General features: G+C 46.5%; 1 protein-coding gene across 1 annotated transcript in view; it reads right to left on the bottom strand.

Annotated features, from left to right (window-relative positions):
• The window catches only part of Rftn1 (raftlin, lipid raft linker 1), a 181,173-nt gene that overhangs the window by 95,735 nt on the left and 62,523 nt on the right, over window positions 1–22,915 (bottom strand). The window contains exon 2 of the mRNA XM_032900531.1: window positions 16,484–16,670. Within this exon, the coding sequence (XP_032756422.1) occupies window positions 16,484–16,670 (187 nt within the window). The remainder of the gene's footprint in view (window positions 1–16,483; window positions 16,671–22,915) is intronic.

The raw sequence follows: 22,915 nt of genomic DNA, 5'->3' as shown, positions 1-22,915 counted from the left end.
AGGGACACATTGTGACATGCGTTTATTATCTCCCAGGCCCGAACTTCATAAGTGGTCTTGTAGTTCAGAAGCTGAAGGGTCCAGAGCTAGCTAGAAAGGTGCCACATCTACCCTAAACCTTGAGACAGTTTCCTCAAACTTCCTGGGCTTCCGTTGCTTTCCTGGCAGGTAGGACTGCGGTGAGTATCTGTCTATTAGAAAGCCCACAGGGACAGGATCATACAGACCTCCCAGAACACAGAGAAAAAAGAGCTTTTAGTCGGAAGTACACAGACGTTCTTGAAGGACCACATAGGTGACATGGCTTGACGGTTTAAAAGGACCCTCCCCTTCCAGCTTGAGGGGCAGCTGGGAGACAATCTCAGTAGATGCCTTCCAAGCAGTCTGGTGATGGGGAGAAACAATGGGATCTCCTGCTTTCAAGGTGGCATTGCTATAATACCCCAGAGAGTTGTAGGGTGTGAAGGGAAGAAAGCAGGGGAGATGGCTCCGACAGATCGCTGCCCTTGCAGTTAGAGAGAGGGATGATTGAAATTCACCAGTCACAATGGGGAAATGCTTTGGCTGGCACGGGTGTGGAAGGGGAAGAGGGCTGACAATTCAGTTCCATCCATGGTAAACGGGACATACCCAGATGACATCAATGGTAAATAAATGTGACATATCTAGATGACAGACCTCCACGTAGAAATGTCTGCCAGACAGTGGAAAATACATTCAAGTCTGAAGCTAGGGCTGTGACTCGGTTTGCAGTCTGCCTGACTAGCATCTGTAAAGCCCCGAGTTTAATCCTAACTGCTGAGTGAGTCGGACATGGCGGTGCACACCTGTAATCCCAGCACTCGGGGGGCAGAGCCGGGAAAACCAAATGTTCAAGGCCATGCTCAACTGTGGCACAAGTTCAAAGGCAGCCTGACCTACACAAGACTCTGTGTCAGGAAGAAAGAAATGGAGGGAGGGAGGAAGGAAGGGAGGAGGGAGGGCAGAGAGAGGGAGGGATTCACACAAACACTCTCCAACTCAGGTAGCATTGACAAGGTGGTTAAAGCCTGAGACCAGCTGAGATCTTCCAGAATTCGCAAGACTCTTCATTCTAAGAACCCAGGGAAGCAAGGAAGAGATCACGGTAAATCTAAAACACAGAGCTCTCTGAGGGGACTGTTTTCTGGAAGTCGATTAGGCAGCTTGTTGCTGAGGATGGGAGAAGTTACCCTGTCAATTGCTTGCACAAACAAACTCACCATCCTCTCTCTAACTTGCATATTCTTCCAAAATCACATTCGAGGGCACAGGTCTGTGGGTCCTTGTGTGCCTTTAATATCTGAGTACTCCGTTAAACTGACAGACTGTCAAGATACTGTGCGGGATTGGTTCAAGATACCTAGGGTCCTTTAGAGACAAATGTGCTTCTGGATTGTCTCCTAGAAGCAACCTCGGGGAGATTTAAGGGAGCTCTCTAGTGTGTCCCTGCAGGGCCTCACGGGTGTTCGTGGCACTGGAGAGTAGAGGGTGTCTAAGTTCAGCCACTACAAAGGAGTCCTCATAGCTTGGGAATGACCCTCTCCAAGCCATTAAGGATGCACACGTCTAAGTAAATCCTGTTACTACAGGTTGCTGTAAACATCTGAAGTGATCGCAGGCAAAACAGGGAAGCCCTGACTGAGTTCTCCTTACCAAGTAAGAATAACTTGTAAGCTGAGCTCATTTGGGTCCTTGGGGGGCAAATCTAATTTAAAGCTACTTAAAAGTTCTTTAAAAAGGATCAACTATGTAAGTAATAAACACATGGCAGGGAGCTATGATACGCATGACTTTTCAGTAATAAACGTGCAACAGATCTCACGCCGGTATCTTAATCTTAGATGTCATGACCTAAGTCATTTTAAAGATGAGTCTAAGTTATTCCCCCTTGCCTAAGCCAGCGGGCAAAGCTTAAATCCCAGCCATAAAAAGAAGAAGAGAGGTTGTGTAGCTCACCAGCAAAGCTATTTCTGCTCTATTTAGAAATAATTGTGAAACACAAGAACAAGCTTAGACTGGAGCACTTCTCCAGTCAGATAAAAAGTTATTTAGTAAATAGCAGTTGTCAAAAACAAATCCTTTATCTCTGGGAAACAGGAAGAGAGGTTAACACTCAGCCATTCCAGCCAATCCTTTTTTTTGTCTTTCTTCCTCCAAAACAACAAACACCAGGTTAAATTAGAAAGGTCAGAATAGCTATTTTTGGCTTTGTTCTTTAAATAGTAGAGAAAGAAATGAGCCAGCCGTAGCCCTGTGCTGGTTATCTTTTGTCAACGTGACACAAGCTAGAATCTGAAAGGAGAGACCCTCAACTGGAAAACAAAATGCCCCATCTGACTGGCCCGTAGGCAGCTCTGCCAGGGCGCTTTCTTGATTAAGGATTAATGTGGGAAGGCCCAGCCCACTACAGGCAGTGCCACCCCTGGTCATGTGGGCTGAGTGACCAATGAAGAGCAAGCCGCATGGGGTTGGTGGCACCAAGTCAGATACTGCCCTTAAGAAAAGTACAGTGCGAGGGGTGGAGAGAAGGCTTAGGAGTTAAGAACATTTGCTGCTCCAGGAGAGAAAACTTGGGTTCGATTCCCAGCAACGAACTCCAGCTCCAAGGAATTATCCAATGTCTCTGGTCTCGACACACATCTATACTCCAAGTACACATGGGCACAGGCAGGCTCACATTCTCACACTCGAGCACGCACACATTTACAAAGAACAAAACATTAAAAATAAAACAAACTCTATTCGAATAGAAGTAGGAGATTTATTTCTACTGTCTGGGGCCAGGAAGTACTTCTTGAATTAAGGAGCAGATGAACGGCATCTTTAATGCTGTTTAGAGATTAATCACAGAGCCGTAGAGGATAGAAATTGGCGAAGTCCTGGCTAGAATACAAGTGGATGGAACAAGATGGAAATACGAGTCAGTTTGGCAACGCTCCCTGAACACAGGCAGGCATGCTTGTTACCCAGCTGTGCCAAGAGTAGGTGGCAGATGCATGGATTAACCCACGGTTAGAATGAGTCTGGGGAAGGCAGTCATTGGTGCCTAAAGAAGTGGATGGGGGACAAGCGGAACTTCCCTTCATCCTGACAGGAAGTTCAAGGTGGCGTCACATTAAGCTGGTCGCACAGTGTGATGCAGAAAGAACGGAAAGATTTTCGAGGAGTGGTGAGTGAGAGAGAAATCTCAGGCACTTCTTCGCCCTGCCTTCGGTGGCTTGTGGGAGAATAATAAACCAAGATGTTCCTGAGATGCTTCTGAAATAATCAGAAAAAATGAAGATTTTTCTATAATTTGTATAATCCATCTTTAAAAAATGAAAGAAAAAAAAAAAACTACAACTATGAACCGAGAGCAATGGAGTTCGAAGTTCCCCTAACGCTACACTAAAGGTTAAAAAGTGCTGCAGAGGAAAAAGAGTGGTGGAAAAGAATAAAGAAAGAAATCTTCACGGATCTTTAATGGATGCAGCAACAGAAGCATCGGGGAAGCCCAGGAGGAGGTGGGAAGGAGACTGCGCCCACCAGGCCACTGCCTCTTTTGATGTCCCCTGCCCCTGCCACCAGCAGATACTTATTTTTGCCAAAAAGGACTGGTATCTATCGGAACGTTCTGGAAACGATGACGCTGTCACCACACACTCTCGGGGAGCTGTGTGCTGCCAAGCGAGTGTCTGTTACAGGGGAACATCGACACACCATACCGTTACTTTAGAGGACATCTTGCCACATCCTGTCTCGGAGCTTACAGCTGTGTCTGCTAGATTAAACCACCTAACTCCTAGTTCAAGGCCAAAAAAATGTCAGCGACCGAGCTCCAGGGACTCTTGACACCTCTATCCCACACCGGCTGCACCCATGCACAGTTAAACTTGCTATTGATTGTAAACTATAATAAATCTGTTTTTAAAAGAACATGAGGTACTTTGCCTTCCCTCCCTCACCTCCCCATAGGAGACTATTTTAGCTAAAATAACTCACAGATCAACCTTCTGGAGATCTTAGCTGAAAGTGTTCCTCTGGACACGGCCATTCCCAGACAGCCTTCCTGCCTCACACAGGATAAAGGCCGCCTCTGGTGCCAGGATACCTTCAACCTAATCAGAACCCAAGCGGCAGAGACTACCGACTCCATTTTTCCTCCCAAATTCTCTGAAAATAACTATAAAAAGTAGTCTCTGTTCCCTCTCTGTGCGAGTCGTGTCTTTTCCACATATGTCACTACTGCTGACCTAGCATGGACGTCTCAAAGTGACTTCAAAGCTCTAAGCAAGTTACTTCTAACAATAATATTGAACCCCATGCTCTCGAAAATATGAGGCAAAAATTATCCTCAAATTACTATGTTAATGTAATTACAGTTTCAGTGGGTTTTACTGTGACCTGAGAAAATCACTTGAGGCTTCATACAAAAATAAAACAAAACAAAACACAGAAGTGACCCTTGTCTGGAAGAATTGTTCTCTTACTACTATCCATGCTGCAAATTTATTGTAATCATTTATTATAATATGAAGGCTGGGGATATATGCCAGTGGTAGAGAATGTGTTTAGCGAAGTGCGAGGCCCTGGGTCTGATCCCTAGTGAGGGAGAGAAATAATGCAGAACCTACTAAGGAAAGAAACAGTGGAGGATCTTAGGGCTAGAGAGATGCTCAGGGGTTATGAACACTTGCTGTTCCTTCGGCAAACATAAGTTCAGTTTCCAGCACCCATGTTGGAGAGCTCACGATCACCCATAACTCCAGCTCCAGGGAGGGTCTGATGCCCTCTTCTGGCCTCCACAGGCACCTGCAGTCATTTACACACACACACACACACACACACACACACACACACGCACGCACACACACACACACACACACACGCACACTATCAAACATCCTCTTTTAAAAATCAGGACAAATTAAGACCTATACGGAAAGCCTAATCATGAATAACATGCCATTTCATTGGGTGGTAAAGCGAGGTGGGTATAGGAAATGTTTCTGGCTAAGGTGGCTTCCTAAGAATAAAGACCTGACTTGCTCATTAACTCAGAAATTCTAAATGGGAAGCAGCCTTGTGCACCAGCAGATGCTTGGCCATGTCTGGAGCCATTTGTGACCGCTCCAAGTACAGGATGGGAACGAGCTACCACCAACACGTAGATGTCAAGAATGCCCCGTGAGGCACAGACAGTGCTGTTCAATGGTCCGATCCAAAATGCCAAACATCAAGGTTGAAAAACCGCACCCTAACAAGTAACCAACACTGTACAGTGACGCGACGCACGCAGGCTCTGTGGCAGTGAGCTGCTCTCGTGATTATGGACGAAGACGGTTAAGTCATACCAACACAGCTCCAGTAGGCACATGGGCTTTTCATTTCTAGTATGGTCTGGGTTAGCGGGCACAGCAGTTCCGGGGACTTAAGCAACGTGGGCTGAGGAATGAACACGGCAGAGGATGTGCATGCATCATAAACTTCCCTCTGCAGAGATGAGATCAATTTAAAAAAAGGTAACTCTTCCACAAGACAAGGAAGGCACCTCACCAGCACGCGCTCATTTAGGCAGAGTGGAGAGGCAATAACGCATCCATGGTCCCTGCACTGTCCCCTGCAGAAAGTGACCAGTCCCTGGCAGTCAGAGGCATGAACACCCCAGAAGCTCTGAACAGTCTGTGCCAGTCTCTAGTGAGTACACCAGTCTGGGGGTGAGTGTGGCCTCTGCTCTTGCAGCCCCCCACAACAGAGACAAACAATGCTACAGACCTGGGAGGATCCCCGAAATTCCCTGAGGCCACTTCCACAAGCCCCAGGGTCTGTGAGGCCAAAGGTGGTATCTTTTTACACTGGGAGTCTTAAGTACTCTCCCTGTGACCTTCGCTCCCTGCCACCTCAGTAGTAAAAAGCCATCAATAAGTCCTGCTTCGCTTTTCTGGGATATAAAGTGGAAAGTTGGTAGTAAGGGAAAATAATAATGTCTTTTTGCTTCAAATGGTGTCTGTATGAAATCCCGGCTGAACACATAACAGTGTCTTCAACCAATATTACAACAAAAACAACCATCACCACGACGGCACACTGAGAATTAATTATGATGCTTAGTACACACAGTACTGCAGCACTGTGCAATTAGCACACACAGGAGTACACACAGTACTGTAGCACTGTGCAATTAGCACACACAGGAGTGCAACAAAGGACTCTCAGGCCCTCAGACAGGTGCTGTATGAATACGAGTTTCTAATGTGGATTTTTGAAGTCTTTGTAGGCGTGTTAAGTTCCAGCTCATGGTGGATGAATAGGAAGGAAATGAAATGATAAACCTCCCTAGATCATATTCATAGCATTTACATCTATGCAAAAAGTTCTATCGTTCAACCAGTTAAAAGTGTCGTAGAAAACATTGCATAGACTAGAAGGATACTCATCACGCTGAGAACTACAGGACATGGAGATCGCTAACGATGTCCTCACATGCATCTGAAAGTTATCTCTCACCTGCTCTTCATTATATTCTTATTGAAAACGTAAAATTTAATTAGTACTACCACCCGTAATGTCCATCACACTGTCAAAGAGGAAGAAAGATTTATATAAAAAATAAAAAGTGTCTCAGGAAGATTTAAAGTAAGACCGCGTGGAGTCTTAAATTTAGTATAGATAAGACATATAAGCCCAAAACACTTTAATGAAAGTATTTGCAACTGAATTACTGTTCTGCATGCATACAACCCATCAAAATTGTGTCTCAAGTGTCCCCTCTAGCCCCCTTCAATGCCACAGAATAAACTTCCCTCCCAGAGAATCCATTGTTTGAAGAGTGAGTGCCTGTGTAGGAGGAAGGGGCCTTATTTTATTTAAAAAACAGACGCAGATCCTTCAGAGTCCTGTGGCATTCATATATATTTTAACATCAACAGAAAACTCAAAGAAAGGCAGCTCTCCTGCATCCGTGTGGAGGCCGCCTGTTCGCCATTCTCTGCCGCTCTGGAATACTAGTGGGGAAAGTCCGGGAAGCACTCGAATGCTAATTTTACAAAAATAAAAATAAATTGGGGAAGGCCCCACACAACCAGAGCCAGCTCGGAGACCAGGGGAGATGCGTCTCCATGCAAACAAGCGTTGTCTCTTCTCTTTTCTCCACTTTGGACAAAGGCAGACACTTTGGAGGAAGAGGATGAAAAAAGTGGAAACAAGACGTTTAGGGGTGTGGATTGGAAAAACCTCTCTCCCCTGGAGGACATGGCTCCATGCTGGCATATTAAGGGAAGTGCAAACACAATAATTAACAAGGAATCCTGTGGCTTCAACACACCGGAAAGGGTGTTGCTCCAGAGGGAACCCGGGAAATAAGGAGAATAAATTAGAGTAGGCTGGGTGACACTGCAGAGCTCCTGGGGGCTGTGGAGGGGCAGCAGAGTTAATCAGGTTTGACACACACCTTAGGAAGCTGGGGAGGCGGTGGGCACCCTTCCCGTTTCTGAATCCACAGTAATGAACTCCACACTGAACAGACACCCACTTATTTATTTTCTGCTCAGATTGCAGAATCAAGCTTCTAGCGTCCTGCGTTTCTCTGCTGTCTGGAAACACGCCTGCTTCCCATCAGAGTAACACATGTCAGTCACCATCAGGCCTGCGACGGCTCCCTTCCCCACGTGTAATTCTAACAATCAGCGAGCGCCAGGCCGATCCCCAGCCTCGGGTGTGAGCATTTTCTAGGGCGCACTCTGGTAGAAGCCCTCGCCCTCTGCGCATTTCCCTTGATTACGAAGCCTCTTTTCAGAAGCCCTATAATTCTCCCAAGAGTTGAAGTAATTGGTAAAAATTAGAGCTGAGGGGACATGGAGTCCACTTAGAGGGGGCACTTGCAGCTATAATTTTTAGAAAAAAAATTTTCCTTTTAGTTCCAATATAATTCTGCACTTTTCCAATTCTGCCCTTTTCAAATGCCAAAGAAAATGTTCCTGTTATCTTGTGGGCCATGGAAAAGGCAGCGTAATGCATTCATGCTCCATTTAAGGTCTACAAAGAGTTCCCTTCCTGCGAAGGGCGTCCTTTAGACCCCTCTTTAACAACTGAAAACTAATACACAAATGCCCCTGTTGCAAATCACTGTTACTCCTGCCTGCGAAGAAAGGGGGGTGTGTGCGCGCGCCTGTGCATGTGTGCCTGTGTATGTGCCTCTGTGTGTGTGCCTGTGTGTGTGTGCCTGTGTGTGAGTGCCTGTGTATGTGTGTGTGTCTGTGTGTGTGTGTGCACCTGTGTGTGAGTGCCTGTGTGTGTGCACCTGTGTGTGCCTGTGTGCGTGTGTGTGTGTGCCTGTGTGCATGCGTGTGTGTGTGTGTGCACATGCATGTGTATACATTCTGTTACCTTCAGTTCATGCTAGGTAGCTGTATTATCAAGATGTCCTCTCACTTTGGTAAATAATAATCCAGATACAGAGCAATTGGTAATTGATTTATTTTTTTTTTTAGTGAGTAACGGTAGCTAAATTCCAAGGCATGACTCTAATATTGGAATCTTTTAAAAAATTGATTATTATTTATTTATTTTGTGTACTGAGTGTTTTTTTGTACATATATGAGTGCCCCGTGCAGGAGAGAGTGATGGGTCCCAGTTCCAGGAGAGGGTGACAGGTCTCCTGGAATTAGAGTCAGAGATGGTTTTGAGCTGACATGATGGGAAAGGCTGGGAAACAAACCTGGCTCTTCTCCGGGGAGCAGGGAGGGCTTTTAATTGCCACCACTTTAGCCCCTGCTGTTCTTTAGAAAACAACAACCAAAAAGATTGACTTTAAATTGCATTTAAGTGTATATGCACCGTATGCTACCGGACCCCTGCAGCTGAGTTACGAGTGGTTGAAGGTTGCTCAAATGGGCGCTGGAACCTAATGTGGGTCCTCTTGAAGAATAGCAAGCCATCCACTTAACCGCTGAGCCGTCTCTCTAGCTCTGAAGGCAGAGTTTTATCAGATTCTATTTAATGAAAACTATTGAGTGACCTCCTGCCACTCAAAGAAGTGATGGACTCCAGGGATGGAGGACGATTCAGCAAGGAGGAAGGGAGAAGCCAACAGGTAAAAATAAAACCACTGAATTCCGAGAAATCCAAAGTCTACTGTGTCTGAACGAGAGAACGAGCCCCCATAAGGTCTACCTTAGTTAGGGTTTCTACTGCTGGGAAGACACAGCATGGCCGCAGCAACTCTTATGAAGGAAAACCTAACTGGGGCTGGCTTACAATTTCACAGGATTAGTCTACTGTTGTCATGGCGGCATGCAGACAGCCATGGTGCCTGAAAAGGAACTGAGGATTTCACATCTTGATCTGCAGGCAGCAGGAGACTGTGCTACTCTGGGTGTAGCTTGAGCATATGAGATCTCAAAGCCCACCCTCACAGGGACACACTTTTTCCAACAAGGCCACACGTAACAGTGCCACTCCCTATGTGCCAAGCATTCAAACACATGAGTCTGCGGGGGCCATTCCTACTCAAAACACAAGGCACATGATCAGCGTTGTACAGTAACAGCACAGAAATCTCTGTGGACACAAGACAGCAGCCAGAAGCATGTGTTAAGGCAACCCTGGAAAAAGAGGTTTTCACACAAAAATCCAAACTTCTGGATTTTCGTGGACCTAATAAGTATACAAGAGATGTTAATGAGAGCACAGAGTAAGGGACTAGGTCTCTACTTCCCATAGAGTCCTCTTTCAGAGGAGCTCGCCCCTGTAGGCATCTGCATTAGCAAGCCTTGTCTTGGACAGACAGACAAAAGGGACTCCAGAATTTTAGACTCTGCCCCAAGAGGAGAAACAAGGAGTAAGGGACTGAGTATGTATTGAGATTCTCTCCTGGAGGCTGAACAACAAAAAGCTAAAAAAGAACAGCCTTTCTCAGCATCACTTGACACGGGGTGGTGGGACTGGTTCATCAGGAATCTGTGCTGTTTGTAAGGACTTGGGAGGACAGCTTGCCAATGGGGTCTGAGAGGAAAAAATGTCTCAGACTCCATCATACGGTTGATACAGAATGAAACCACTTCTTGTCCATCTCAGCAGCCAACTACATCTTGTCCAAAGGATCGTTGGGAGTACTCTGGCAGAGTGAGGGCATGGCAGCCTCGGCTGGGCCAGCAATGGAGCAGGGTCCAGTCAGCTCTGGTCCCCAGCCTCTTCTCCATGGTCAACACTTTGTTTTCTCAGACATCAGGCTGTCCTGAGATAGAATCCTTTCCTGGAAGGTCCTATCCCCTGTGGCCGTCCCTGTTCAAATCTATCCATCTCTTCAGATACAGAGCTAAGGAAGAGGTAGACCTCCATTTCAAAGTGGCTCCCCGACGGACAAACTCCTGCTAAAGACGCAAACCAAGACGCAAACCTGCCAGTTTGCCAACACCACGGTTGTACATACAGTTTAGAGCCCACGCAAGGTACGTTTCTTAAGACCTAGTTGGAACCCCAGTAAAATCATACAACATGCATTTATCTTCAAAATTCAATTTCTAAGGATGTTTGTTACATAAAACCATGTTAATTATCTTAGTCATCAGGCAGATGGGCCACAGAACGGTCCTGAAAGGAAGAAGGGAGTTCCCACAGATGCCTTTCTACTGACAAGCACTGCACCATCCCAGGGAGGACTGCACTGTCAAACCAAACCAGCTTAGGTTTCCCAGAGGCTTCACCACAGGGGAACTGTGGTCCAGTGTAGTCTCGAAGGAAAGCACAGTGGCCACGTAGACGCCCTTGGCAGTAGCCGTGCTTTACGGAAACGTGAAAGGCTTCCCCATGTTGACTAGATACCATGTTTGTGTTGTCTGCCTCAGCTCTAGCTCTCCTCTGAGCTTCATACCCGAGGCCAAAAGGCAGCTCCCTACCAAATAAATGCCCAGTTCCCGTTCCCCACCAGAATCCTGAACCCAAAGTAGCTTCAACCCATCAGCGAGGAAAACCCTATCGATACCATGAGCTAGCTCAAAATTATTTCTGCCTATGAACTAAATAACGGAGTAGCTGGGAACCAGAGCGGCACAGTGCATCTCCCCGCCCACGCGAAACTTAAACAACCAGTGCCTCTTAGCCTTGAAGTTTTAAGACCTTTGGCAACTCGCTCTAAGGAAAACTGAACAGAAAACAATAATAAAGGGGGCTGGAGGGATGGATCAGTGGTTAAGAGCACTGACTGCTCTTCCAGAGGTCCTGAGTTCAAATCCCAGCAACCACATGGTGGCTCACAACCATCTGTAATAAGATCTGATGCCCTCTTCTGGTGTGTCTGAAGACAGTGTACTCACATACATTAAGGTAGATAGGTAGGTAGGTAGATAGACAAGACAGACAGATAGACAGACAGATAAAAGGTAATTTCACTACACTTAGAATTCAGATAACTATATTGTGTGTTACAAAAGGAAAACACTAAGTGGTCTTAAGGAAGAATTAAGGAAGGGGGTGCAGTCTTCTCAGTTATTAAAGATCGCATGTTGAGCTGTCCGTGCTGGAACTACTTCCCCAGGTACAGCTGTGACTGGATTCACTCCACTCAGCTCACGAACAATCCACACAGGTACGCAGTGTGAGCTGCCATCTTGAATCAAAATGGCAGTGAACATGAGCTTCAAAAGAAATTTCTGAAAATGATTTTGTGGATTTCGAGTGAAATCTGTCAAATGGTGGGGTTCGAGGACACTGTCACTGAGCTGAGCACTGCCTTTAGGGGGACTTGGTAACGATTTTAGCTTATTAATTTGTTCTCCAGTTACCCGATCGGTACTACAGAGCATTTATTTCCACATGAGACTTGAATAAACTCTTCCAGCCTTGTGCTCAGTAGTCCCATGTTCTCAGACGTGACATCCGGGTCCCAGCAGGAGGGCCCAGCAGGTAAAGGCTGTCAAGTTTCAGTCCTAGGACCCACACAACTGAAGGAGAGAACCAAATCCCTTAAACGGTCTTCTCCCCTCCATGTGTGCATAGACACAGACGTGCACTCAAAATAATGACGACAAAAATCATTTTAAATCTAAGGAAATAAGGCCCAGGTTAGAATATAGTTTCTCTTTTAGCAGGAGGGTGACAAGAGAGAAGTGTCACGAGAATTTTATCAACCAGACTGTTGGTCCCTGGGAAACACGTGCTTTATCTAACTAAGCTCTCTACTTTCCCACCAGGGAAACGATGGCTTAGGAAGACCTGGGACCCCTGTTTTATCCTGCTTGGCAGGTGATCTGTTTACAAACCCAGAGGTTTGTGGCAACGCTGCTGGGCCTACCTCTTCACATCTTTTTCCTAACAGTTTAGATAGTCATTAGCATCTTTTAGCAATAAACTACTTTTTAAACTGAGGTGTGCATTTTTTGAAAAAAACAAAACAAAACAAACCATAATGCCACTGTAAACTTACTAAGAATACTGCACAGTGGATAGGTAGCTTTATTTGTGACGTCTGTTTGTCCCAATGGCCTAGACATAACAACGTCTGCGGTGACCTTACAACCTTAGTAGGTATCTGTAGGTGGATGGGTGGATGGATGAATATAAATTCAATCAAGTTGTTTTTTCTCTTTATATCATTGCATACCCCAAAATCCACTTGGTTGCCTGAAACTTTGTGTAGCCATTTTTCTGTGGTGGTGCTAGCCAGTACACTTCGTTTGCACAGCCAGCGAAGCACATAGATTATTTTGCTAAATCTCCTTCAATGTGCCTACTTGGGAAATATTAACTTGGTACTCGCTCCCTTTTCCAGAGCTAAATAATTTCACTTAACAGTATTTTATGGCTGTCAGACATTCGCAGTCTTTGCTAAAAGTGTTGCTTCATCTGTCCTTATTAAAAATTAACCACTTAAGCTTTCTTCTGTTTTTACTTCTTCAACTATCCGCTGATAGGGCTTCGGGGACCTTCTGCTTGCTTGCAGTTGTATGGAGGTGGCTGGTTCCTGATGCAGAAACAGTTATTGCATTGGTCAGGAGAGGAGAGCACCTCCAAGAGTATTTCTTGTAAGACCCTGCGTTAGCCGTCAGCCTCCCTGCTCCTGTCAGCCTACCCTGCCCAACAGCCTTCAGGATGAAACTGGGAGATCCACTGGCCATGTTTCCTTCGGTGCAGTATCAGATTTTTGCAGCTTTCTTTAAAAAAATCAGTTCCAAGGACTCATCACAGTTCATGGAGGCAGCTATTTGTCTGCCAGGAGATGGAGCGAACCAGAGCCAGCGATTCAGTACACTGCACATCCTGGGTCAGAGAGTGACTCCAGCCAAGGAGGCTGTCATCCTCTTCCATGGAAAACCCTCCCATACACCAATGCCTTGACCTTAGAAACCTGATTTTCCTCTCCCTGTCTAACCTCCCGTGTAGCCCCTGGCTCTCCTGGCTGGCATGTAAGGGACTGAACCGTGGCATCCTCACCCAGCTCACCTGATCATATGACCGAACGTGCCTTGCAGACTGTATGTTATAAACCTCTCACTGTGCCAATTATACAGCAGGCTCAGAAAATCCCACTGACGCTCCCTGACACTACACCACTTCCAGGGGCCACATGCAACCTGGGACATGGGCCCTCCAGCCAGGAGCCTTGGGCCCTTCCTTACTTTTCTCTGTACCCAAAGCTGTCCAGAAAGAAGAGCAGAAAACCCTAACAGTGTGGGTGACAGGTAAGAATGAGTCAGATCTTCTCCACCCTTGGTACTCAGTGTGATCTCAGCGTGGTATGAACATCACTTGGGACCGCACGGGAGATGCAGCATCCAGGCCTGACTACAGACCTGCTGACCTAGAAATTCTCTTAACAGCATCACCATGAGATCTGCCGACAAATTAGTTTGAGGGTGCTACTCTGGGTACAGGCAGAAGAAGAGGCATATCTCCATGTGTGTCAGTGTGTTTGTAATATATATATATATATATATATATATATATATATATATATATATTTCATCCAATTCTGGTGTTACCACCACCTCACACAGCAGAACATACAGAGGATGGCCCTGAAATCTGATGCCAGGGAGCTTGTCTCCTCTAAACACCAAGACAAAAGACCAGCATAATAAACAGTTTCACCGGTACCTTGGGTTGTGCCTCATGTAACATATATATCACATAGTGAGCCTGTTTTGTTTTATTTCCTTTCAAAGTAATAGTGATTTCCCCCGATGACTGTTGGATAAAAAGGGAGTACAGTGGGAAATGAAAGGACCTCCTCTAAGATCCTCTGAGGCAAGAACACAGGCATGATTTACTAGTGTGATGGGGCAAAGGTTCCTCCATCTTGCCTCAGCTGACGCCATCTTTGATTTAATCAGAAACTGAGCCCTCCTTTCTCTATGCCTGCTGAGAAAGTTCTAGAAACCCGGGGTTGAAATGCCCCAGCTAACCGCACGGTTTTGGCTTCTGGTAAGCTGCTTGCTTGCTTTACTGCCCCCTGCAACTGCCAACCAGGATGCAGTTTTCCTGCGGCTTTGCCTTGAAAAGCTCCCTGTCAAATGCACTCAAGGCTGCTCTGCGAGAAGAGTTTCTTTTCAGGCATTTGCTGGTAGCTTAATACAGACTCCCAATGTGAACTTTGGTCATGCTGCATGGTGACTGAGTCGTTACTCTGAAAAACCAGGAACAAATCAGGATTCCCATTTCATGAGCCAACGATGCCGACGAAACTACAGTTATCACACGTGACACACAAGGAATGCTCAGTTAACACAAGCCGTTGCCATTATGTGCGTTGTCTGTGTGAATTTATGCCACCATGGACCCCAGAATAATTTCCTCATGTGATTATATCAGATATTGATCCATGGCTGACAGATAGAAACCATTAAGTGTAGAAAGCAGACACCACAAAGTATCATCACACAAACAACACAGCGACCCAGGACTGTCACAACGAACGTCACCTCAGGGCCCAGATCCTGGTAAGCCACTGTGAGATGAAAAGAAGCCCATCTTGGCATGTCACCTCACACCCCACAGGTGTCCTTTGTGAATAGACTAGGTCAGTGTAGTGTCTACTGCAAAGACTTTTACAAAGATGAACATACTTACTTACCCTTTTCTTTAAAACGCAAGCCTTGCTGTCTACTTTTTTTAACTAGATAGCTAGCCAGAGGGTAAATCCATTTCCCATTCTCAGATTCAGTTTATTTACTTACATATTCATTAAGCTGGAGTCTCATGTAACATAGACTAGCCTGGGACTCACTATGTAGCTGAGGCTAGACCTTCAACTTCTGATCTTTCTGCTTTCTTCTTCTAAGTGACGGGATCCCAGGTCTAGGCCACCATGCCCAGCTTTAAAGTTTACTATAAGAGCAGCCAGGCGTATTGTACTTTCTGCTTTTATCATTATTTTTTAATATTGCTCTTTTTGAAAGACCAAGCTCACCTCTTTACCCACGAAGGCATAAGACGCCAATTTAACACTCAATTGGACAAGCCAGACTGAAAAACACACTCAAACCATCTATCTTAAAAGTATTAAAATCAAGACCAGCTCAATGAGACTACTGGGGGTATGGTGGAGGGTGGGGGTGGGAGACAGGATGTGGGGATGGAAGACAGGAAGTGGGGGTGGGAGAGAGGAGGTGGAGGTGGAAGGTGGAGGGTGGGGTGGAGACAGGAGGGGGTGGGAGGAGGTGGGGGTGGAAGGTGGAGGATGGGGGTAGAGACAGGAGGTGGGGGGGGAAAAGAGGAGGTGGGGGGGGGAAATAGGAAGTGAGGGGGGGGAGAGGAGGGTGGGGGGGTGGAAGAGAGGAGGTAGGGGTGGGAGAGAGGAGGGGGGGTGGGAGAGAGGAGGTGGGGGTGAAGAGAGGAGGGAGGGGTGGGAGATAGGAAGTGAGGGGAGGAGACAGGAGGTTGGGGGTGGGAGACAGGAGGTGGGGGGTTGAAGAGAGGTAGGGGTGGGAGATAGGAAGTGAGGGGGTGGGGGAGACAGGAGGTAGGGGGGTGGAGACAGGAGGTGGGGGTGGGAGACAGGAGGTGGGGGTGGGAGACAGGAGGTGGAGGTGGAAGGTGGAGGGCTGGGGTGGAGACAGGAGGTAGGGGTGAGAAAGCCTGTCCAGAGGTAATTGGCAGAACATCTGGCAGACTCCAATTTGTGAAGTATTTCTAAAGCCTCTAATAAAATGTTGTTTCCAGCCATGGATTTTCAGATTAATGGCTTTATTATATTTTTACTTGCTGTGTGATTCTGGAAGCACGCTTCTGCAGAGAAGACATCGTTCTAGCTGAGTTTTGCCCATAAATTAAAAGGGGGAGGGGCATGAGCTTGAATTCTACTTGCAGTCAGATGTGGCGTTTGTTTCCAGCCGCAGGACACCACAGAACAATCTTGTCTTTTTTGGCTTCCTTGTCAGAAGGCAGGGCCTTGGGACAGCTTACAATACCATCCATCCTCCCTCCCCACTCTGCATCCGGATGCCTCAGTCTCCACATGACATGATGCTAATGAGTCTGGGTCCCTTACCTGCTGGTTTTCTTGACCAGGATGGCCCTGAAGATGTGCTCGAGGGGTATCTTCTCTTGCCTGCGCGTCGGCTGCACAAACGGGTGCAGGGCGGCCAGCGAGAAGCCCTGCTGGTACAGCTCCAGCAGCTGGTCAGGCAGATCCCGCAGAGAAGCTAACCTTGTGGCTGAGGATCTCGGCAGCTCCGCTGGGAACAGGGAGAAAAGGAGCTAATCAGAGACCCACCACCACGGAACTCCACACCATAACCATAACCTCTCCCCTGGGTCTGGGAGCACCTTCTGGGCCACTCCTTTCCAGGCAAGCCTTCCACAGATTTTATACACAGCTCTTCTCCCACTGTATCAAAAGACATCAATAACGGAGAGACAAGGGAAAAGCTCTCTACCTACTGAGCTTCCTCTCCAGTCCACCTGTTAGTCTAAATTGAAGCCCTCAGCCTTTTCCCTGGAGGGAATGAGTGTGATCTATTTTTAGATATGAGTTGACGATTGCTAATTCATCCATGACAGGCCTGCCTATCTATCCACTTTTATATAAATATCAGAATAACCTTAGAAGCATGTCCTGTGCTGCTTTAAAGTACCCCATAAGAAAAGGATATTGTTAAGGCTGGGCATGGTGTTCACACTTGGTTTGGCCAGTTCTCACTCTGTAGACCAGGCTAGCCTCCAACACTCAGTGATCCCCCTGCCTCAGGTTCCTGGGTGCACAGAGCAGTTCCTGCTTTGTTTTTTGTAGATCTGTGTTGCAAAGGTTATAAAACCTTTTGTTTCTACATGGCTTTAGTAAGAAAGACATTCCTATATGACTTCACACGCACACATATATAACACATTCAGAAAACACATTTGTAAAGCGGGTTCCACGGCGCACGCCCGTCATCCCTGCACCATGGAAGCCGAGCAGAGGAGTTGCGAATCCAAGGTGAGTACGCGGTACATAGTGAGACCACAGCGCAAGACGAACAAGCCAAAGGTGTGGCTGGCTGTGATGAGCTCAGATATCGCCAGACTTCATTCATAAAGAGGTAAAGATTTACTTCTCCATAGAAAGCCTCTCTTCCCGTGCCCTGGATATTCTCAGAGAAGAAAAGGAAATAGGAAACGATCCCTGTGAGGTGCGATGTATACTTCCTATCCGACCTGTAGTTTCCGCTATTAATAAACCTTCCTTATTTAAGTTGTGCACATGAGCTGTGGGAACTCGGCTGGGTGTTTATTGGATCACTGAACAATGTTCCACCTGATCCACAGGACCTATTATATATGAGGGAATTTAGTTTGTGATGATAGGAGTGTCTCTCATTAATCCATTACTTGCCTGTTGACGTCGCAAAAGTGGAGTTGCATGTGTGACGACAGCAGAAAGGCACTGGAACATGCGACAACTTTTCTGTTAATGCTTTATAATATATCCCATTTTTTACATGTGAATCTTAAATATATTTCATATTTACCTTGCAAAGCGTACACTATGAGTTCAATCCCCCTGAAAGTTACGTTTTTTCTTATTGATTTGAGAAGTGACTTTTCTCATGAATTAATATATTTGTGACTGTAATAAATTAACTTATTTGCGTTACACTATCTTTCATCACGTTAGTTTCGTAAGTATGTTTTGGGTTTGTTTCCTGAAATTTTTGTCTCCCTGTTTAACCTCTAAACCTTCTTTACTTTCTTTTTCAAAATCGTTTTTTTTAAACTAACTAATCAAATCCCCCTTTCATTCCCTTAAAAGTGTTAATATTTTTATTGAATCATATTCAAACTGAAGCTTGACCAGGAGCATTAAAACCAAGCCTTTTCCACCATGCTGCTGTCCGCAAACACCATTTGGATTTACTTGAGTTGTCCTTTTGGTCCCTCTGGAGCATATTAAAATTCTGTCACGTGGCTATTATATATTTATCAAGTTTATTCCTAGTCACTTTATAATGTCGCTTCTATTAGAGTAACAGATTCTCTGGCCCATAATGTCCCTGCTGGGGAATCAGACAGACTCTCGTCAGAGCTGATGGAGGGGATCCCTCTGAGGGCAGGTAAGGTGCCTCGATCCCCCAGTGCATGGACTCTGCCCAGGGTCGCCATCATTTGGAGCAGTCCTAATGGACACACAGAAAGAGCACATGCGTCACAGGCACACAGCGGTGCCAAGGCCAACACCAAGTCATCCCAGAAGCAAGCAGCACAGAGCTACCGTCAATGGAGGGCCACCTCTCCCTGTAGGGGACTCTACACGGGTCCTGACGAGGCTACCCTGTAAGATACTGTCCTTGACTTTGCAGATTGCTGCTCAGGGACACCAGGGACATCTCAGGTTCCTCCTCCCTCTGCACAGCGTCTCTGAGGATGTTACGGTAAACAGCATGCACCCACCAGCGGCCCTGCTGCAATCCTGCTGTGGCGGCAGACTCCTCGGCTTCCTTTCTTGGTTCCTAATCTGCCATGACGTACTTGGGCCTTGAGCAGCCCACAATGGTCAGTGGCTTCACCTCCTACTCAACTACTTAACAAGACGCCAACTTCAGACGGGAATAAATGGTTCAGAATATGAGCAGGCACTTTTAAGATGGGACGCGTGTCTGGGTATTGATGAGGTACAGACAACAAATAATGATGTGTAAGAAACATATTTCCACCTTAGAAAATGCATATCACGACACGCAGAAGTAAAGTGGGTACCATAGAGCTATTTTAAGTGCACAACTGAGGTTGGGAGTGGAACCCACCTAAGGCCAGATGAACCGCCAGACCTGGCGATGGAATTATATAACAGTTCACATGCCGTGCTTTCTCCAGTCTATAAAGGATTCAATGTTTCAATAAATAAAATGAGAAATATTGCAGGAAAGTAATGATTAAAAAGAGAATTTATGGACAAAGGCATTTCCAACAATGTCGTTCTGACAGCAAGAACCTGGAACATTGATTAAAGCTGAAAATCCTATCTTTGGAGCTCCTCCTCAAAGAAAAGTGTACAAAAAGGGCTTTGGCGAAAATAAAACTTCAGGCCCAACTGTTTCGAGGGGCAGGCCTTCTGTAAATGCAAAGATTTCAAACTCTTACTTGTATAATGAATGAATTCTTCTTTACTAGGACTTTTGTGTTTACATGTATGTTTGTGCGTGAGTACATACATGTCTGTGTGTGAGCATGTGTGTATGCACATGTGTACCTACAGAAGCTAGAGGTCACCCATAGGTGTTCCTCAGGAGCCATTTTCGATGCTGTTGTTTTGGTTCCTGTTTGTTGGTTTTGAGACAAGGTTTCTCATCAGCCTGGGGCTTGCCCCAAGACCCTAGGCTGGCTGACAAGACAGCCCCAGGAATCTGTCTGTCTCGTCCCTTACCAGTGCTAGAATTATAACCATACTCTACCATACTGGACTTCATTGGCTTTGAATCCAAGGCCCAAGTGCTCTTCCAGCCCCAGGCTTCCCGGTAGCTGAGACGACTTGTGCAAGCCATCACTCTCAGCTCAATGACAGCATTCCATGTTTCTCATGAGCTGTTAGCTCTAGCCATGGGAACATAGTAAGGTTCTACATAGTCACCAGTCCGTCTGCCATCAAATGGTGGCTATAAGATTCAGTTGGGATGACAACGGTGTGTGTGTGTGTGTGTGTGTGTGTGTGTGTGTGTGTGTGTGTGTGTGTGTGTAATCAACACAGCCAAACAATAAGTCAGGATGGGTGGGGAGCTGGCAGATGGATACCATGTTGACCCTATGGGGTCAGGGCCATTAGACTGTGCTCCCTCCCCACCCAGACCTTTATCCTTTATATTCCCGAAAATCAGTGCGCTATAAATATTAAGCAATCAACTGCCTAATACTTAAAAACTTCCTGAATAAAACACAGCGCCCTTTATTTTTTTTAATCTAATATTTGTTGGTCAAAAGTCAACCATTTTGTGACATCAATTTTTGGTAAGTGTAACATCAGAATAAGTTTAGCTTTGCGGCTAAAACAACAACAATAAAAAACAAACAAACTCTCAACGGAAATACTGCAATAAAAAGGCTTATACTGTAAGTATCATTAAAGATCTTTAGTTCATGTTTCTGTTTGAACCTTAACCCACAAATACAGAAGCAAAAGCTTAGTTCTTGTGTCTGAAGAGACGGCTTATTATTAAGAAGGTTTCTGAGGAGCCTACACTGCTCTAAGAGAGGAGCGGAGTTCAGTTCCCACGCGGGAGTCCCACAACCTCCTGTAACTCAAGCTCGGGGATGGGCCACCACCCTCTATGGCTGTCATGGTTACCTGCACTCAAGGGCATATTCCCACACACCAACACTACAAGTGTAACCATCAAAATGAATTAAATAAATAAATAAATAAATAAAAAACCCAGCCTGGTTCTTGTAGAGTTGTCAGCCCCTCAATGCTATGTCAATCTCTTAATATTACTACTAGAAAACTAAACTATGAAACGTAATATAAAACTATTGAATAGTATTGAAAATAAGGAAAGGTTGGTCTATCAACATATCGAATGATGGGATGTTCAGATGGAAATAGATTATAGTTGTTGGCCTGTTCTACCCACCCAGTCAGAGTAATCGCCCTAGCATTCTGCTTTGTAATAACTGTCTGATTTCACTGCTGCTTATGTAACCTTGGGTAGATGACAGAAATCCCTCCCCATCTCTAGGGTCCTTTACTATGAAACTGAGATCTTGGATACACATTTGGGGAAGGAATTTCCAACTCTAATGAAGCGATTTTATTATTTCAACTTGAAGACTTAGGAATCTATTTTCTAACTAAAAAGTAGCAAAGTATAGTAGGGTAAATGTTTCAAAATGAATGGAAAGACCTTGATAAAGACAGAGCTGACACAGGAATGAGGAATGGCGCTACGCTGTGGGACGGCAAAGAGGCAGGACAGGGAGCCCACTGCTCTTCCTCTGGTCACATCTCGCCCATGACCTGGTTCTGTGGAGAATTCTGAAGCTCCCACTGTCACTTAGGAGCACAGGAGACTCCCAGGGAGTCCCTGGCAATATGGAAGAGATAAGAGCAGAATGGGAGAAAAGCAGTATCTGAGCAGGACATGGAGGACAGACCCCACACACGTGAGGTTCCCATTTTGAATCTTCTGATCTGGACTCCCACTCTGGAACAGGACCACATAAGCCATTGTGAGGTGCAACTTTTGTGCACTGTCATTCACATGCTGAGGACAAGCAACTGATAAGGCTCTCAACCATGGCTTCTCTCCAGCAAGAGGAAATGGTGTCGGCACAGGGAAGTTAGCACCCGGAGGAGGGGCCTACCCTCCCTTCCTCTTCCCAGCTTGTCTCTCTCTGTAATCACACCCACAGTGATCAGACCCTAGGCCTGATCTAGGCTGCACATCGACTCCTGCTACCCTGGCATGTCCCCCCTGTTCTAGGCACCCTACAGCATGGCACGGGCTGACTCCTGCTGGTTTCTTCCATGTGTACAGGAGCAGAGCCTCAGCTTTGAGACTTTAACATGCACTACAAAAGTCTTGCACATGTAGCCCCAGCCTTACTGTGTAGCCCAGGCTAACGGTGAATTCATGGTGGTCCTTCTGTCTCAGTTGCCCAAGTGCTGGGTTGCTCAGGGGGCCACCACCACATAGGTGGGCTGGTATAGAACTCAAGGCTGGGTGCCTTGGGGTCCAGATAGAGAAGTAAACAAAAGACACAGGCCAGGCCCACTTGGACCCAGGGACTGTACCTTGTCCTTCTGGCCTGGGTACTCCCAATGTGGACCCAATGGCCCACAACTTTTAAAGTAAATTTGTTGGTTATCACACAAAGCACGGTGTTTCACTGTGATATGTTCATATATGTGTATCGCTAGGACTGGGTCTTACTCACCCCACACTGCCCTCCCTCATCCCCTCTCTCCCTGGTCCTCCCCAATTCCCTCTCTCCCTGGTCCTCCCCAATTCCCTCTCTCCCTGGTCCTCCCCAATTCCCTCTCTCCCTGATCCTCCCCCTTCCCCTCTCTCCCTGGTCCTCCCCAATCCCCATCCCCTCTCTCCCTGGGTCCTCTCCTCCATCCCCTCTCTCCCTGGTCCTCCCCCTTCCCCTCTCTCCCTGGTCCTCCCCCTTCCTCTCTCTCCCTGGTCCTCCCCAATCCCCTCTCTCTCCCTGGCTCTCCTCCATCCCTCTCTCTCATCCCTGGTCCTCCCACTTCCCCTCTCTCCCTGGTCCTCCCCCTTCCCCTCTCTCCCTGGTCCTCCCGCTTCCCCTTTCTCCCTCATCCTCCTCCATCCCTGCTCTCCCTGGTCCTCCTCCTTCCCCTCTCTCCCTGGTCCTCCTCCATTCCCCATATACTTTCTCTGTCTACCCTCTTGTTTCCCCTTCCTCCCCTCCTTTGGTTTCTCCCTTCTCCCTTCATGGTCCCTTTCTATTTTCAGTCTGTCTGTCTGTCTCTCTCTCTGCCCCCCCT

This window comes from Rattus rattus, chromosome 4 (genome assembly GCF_011064425.1).
Source record: "Rattus rattus isolate New Zealand chromosome 4, Rrattus_CSIRO_v1, whole genome shotgun sequence".
NCBI lineage: Eukaryota > Metazoa > Chordata > Mammalia > Rodentia > Muridae > Rattus > Rattus rattus.
This window is presented reverse-complemented; position numbering and strand designations above follow the sequence as displayed.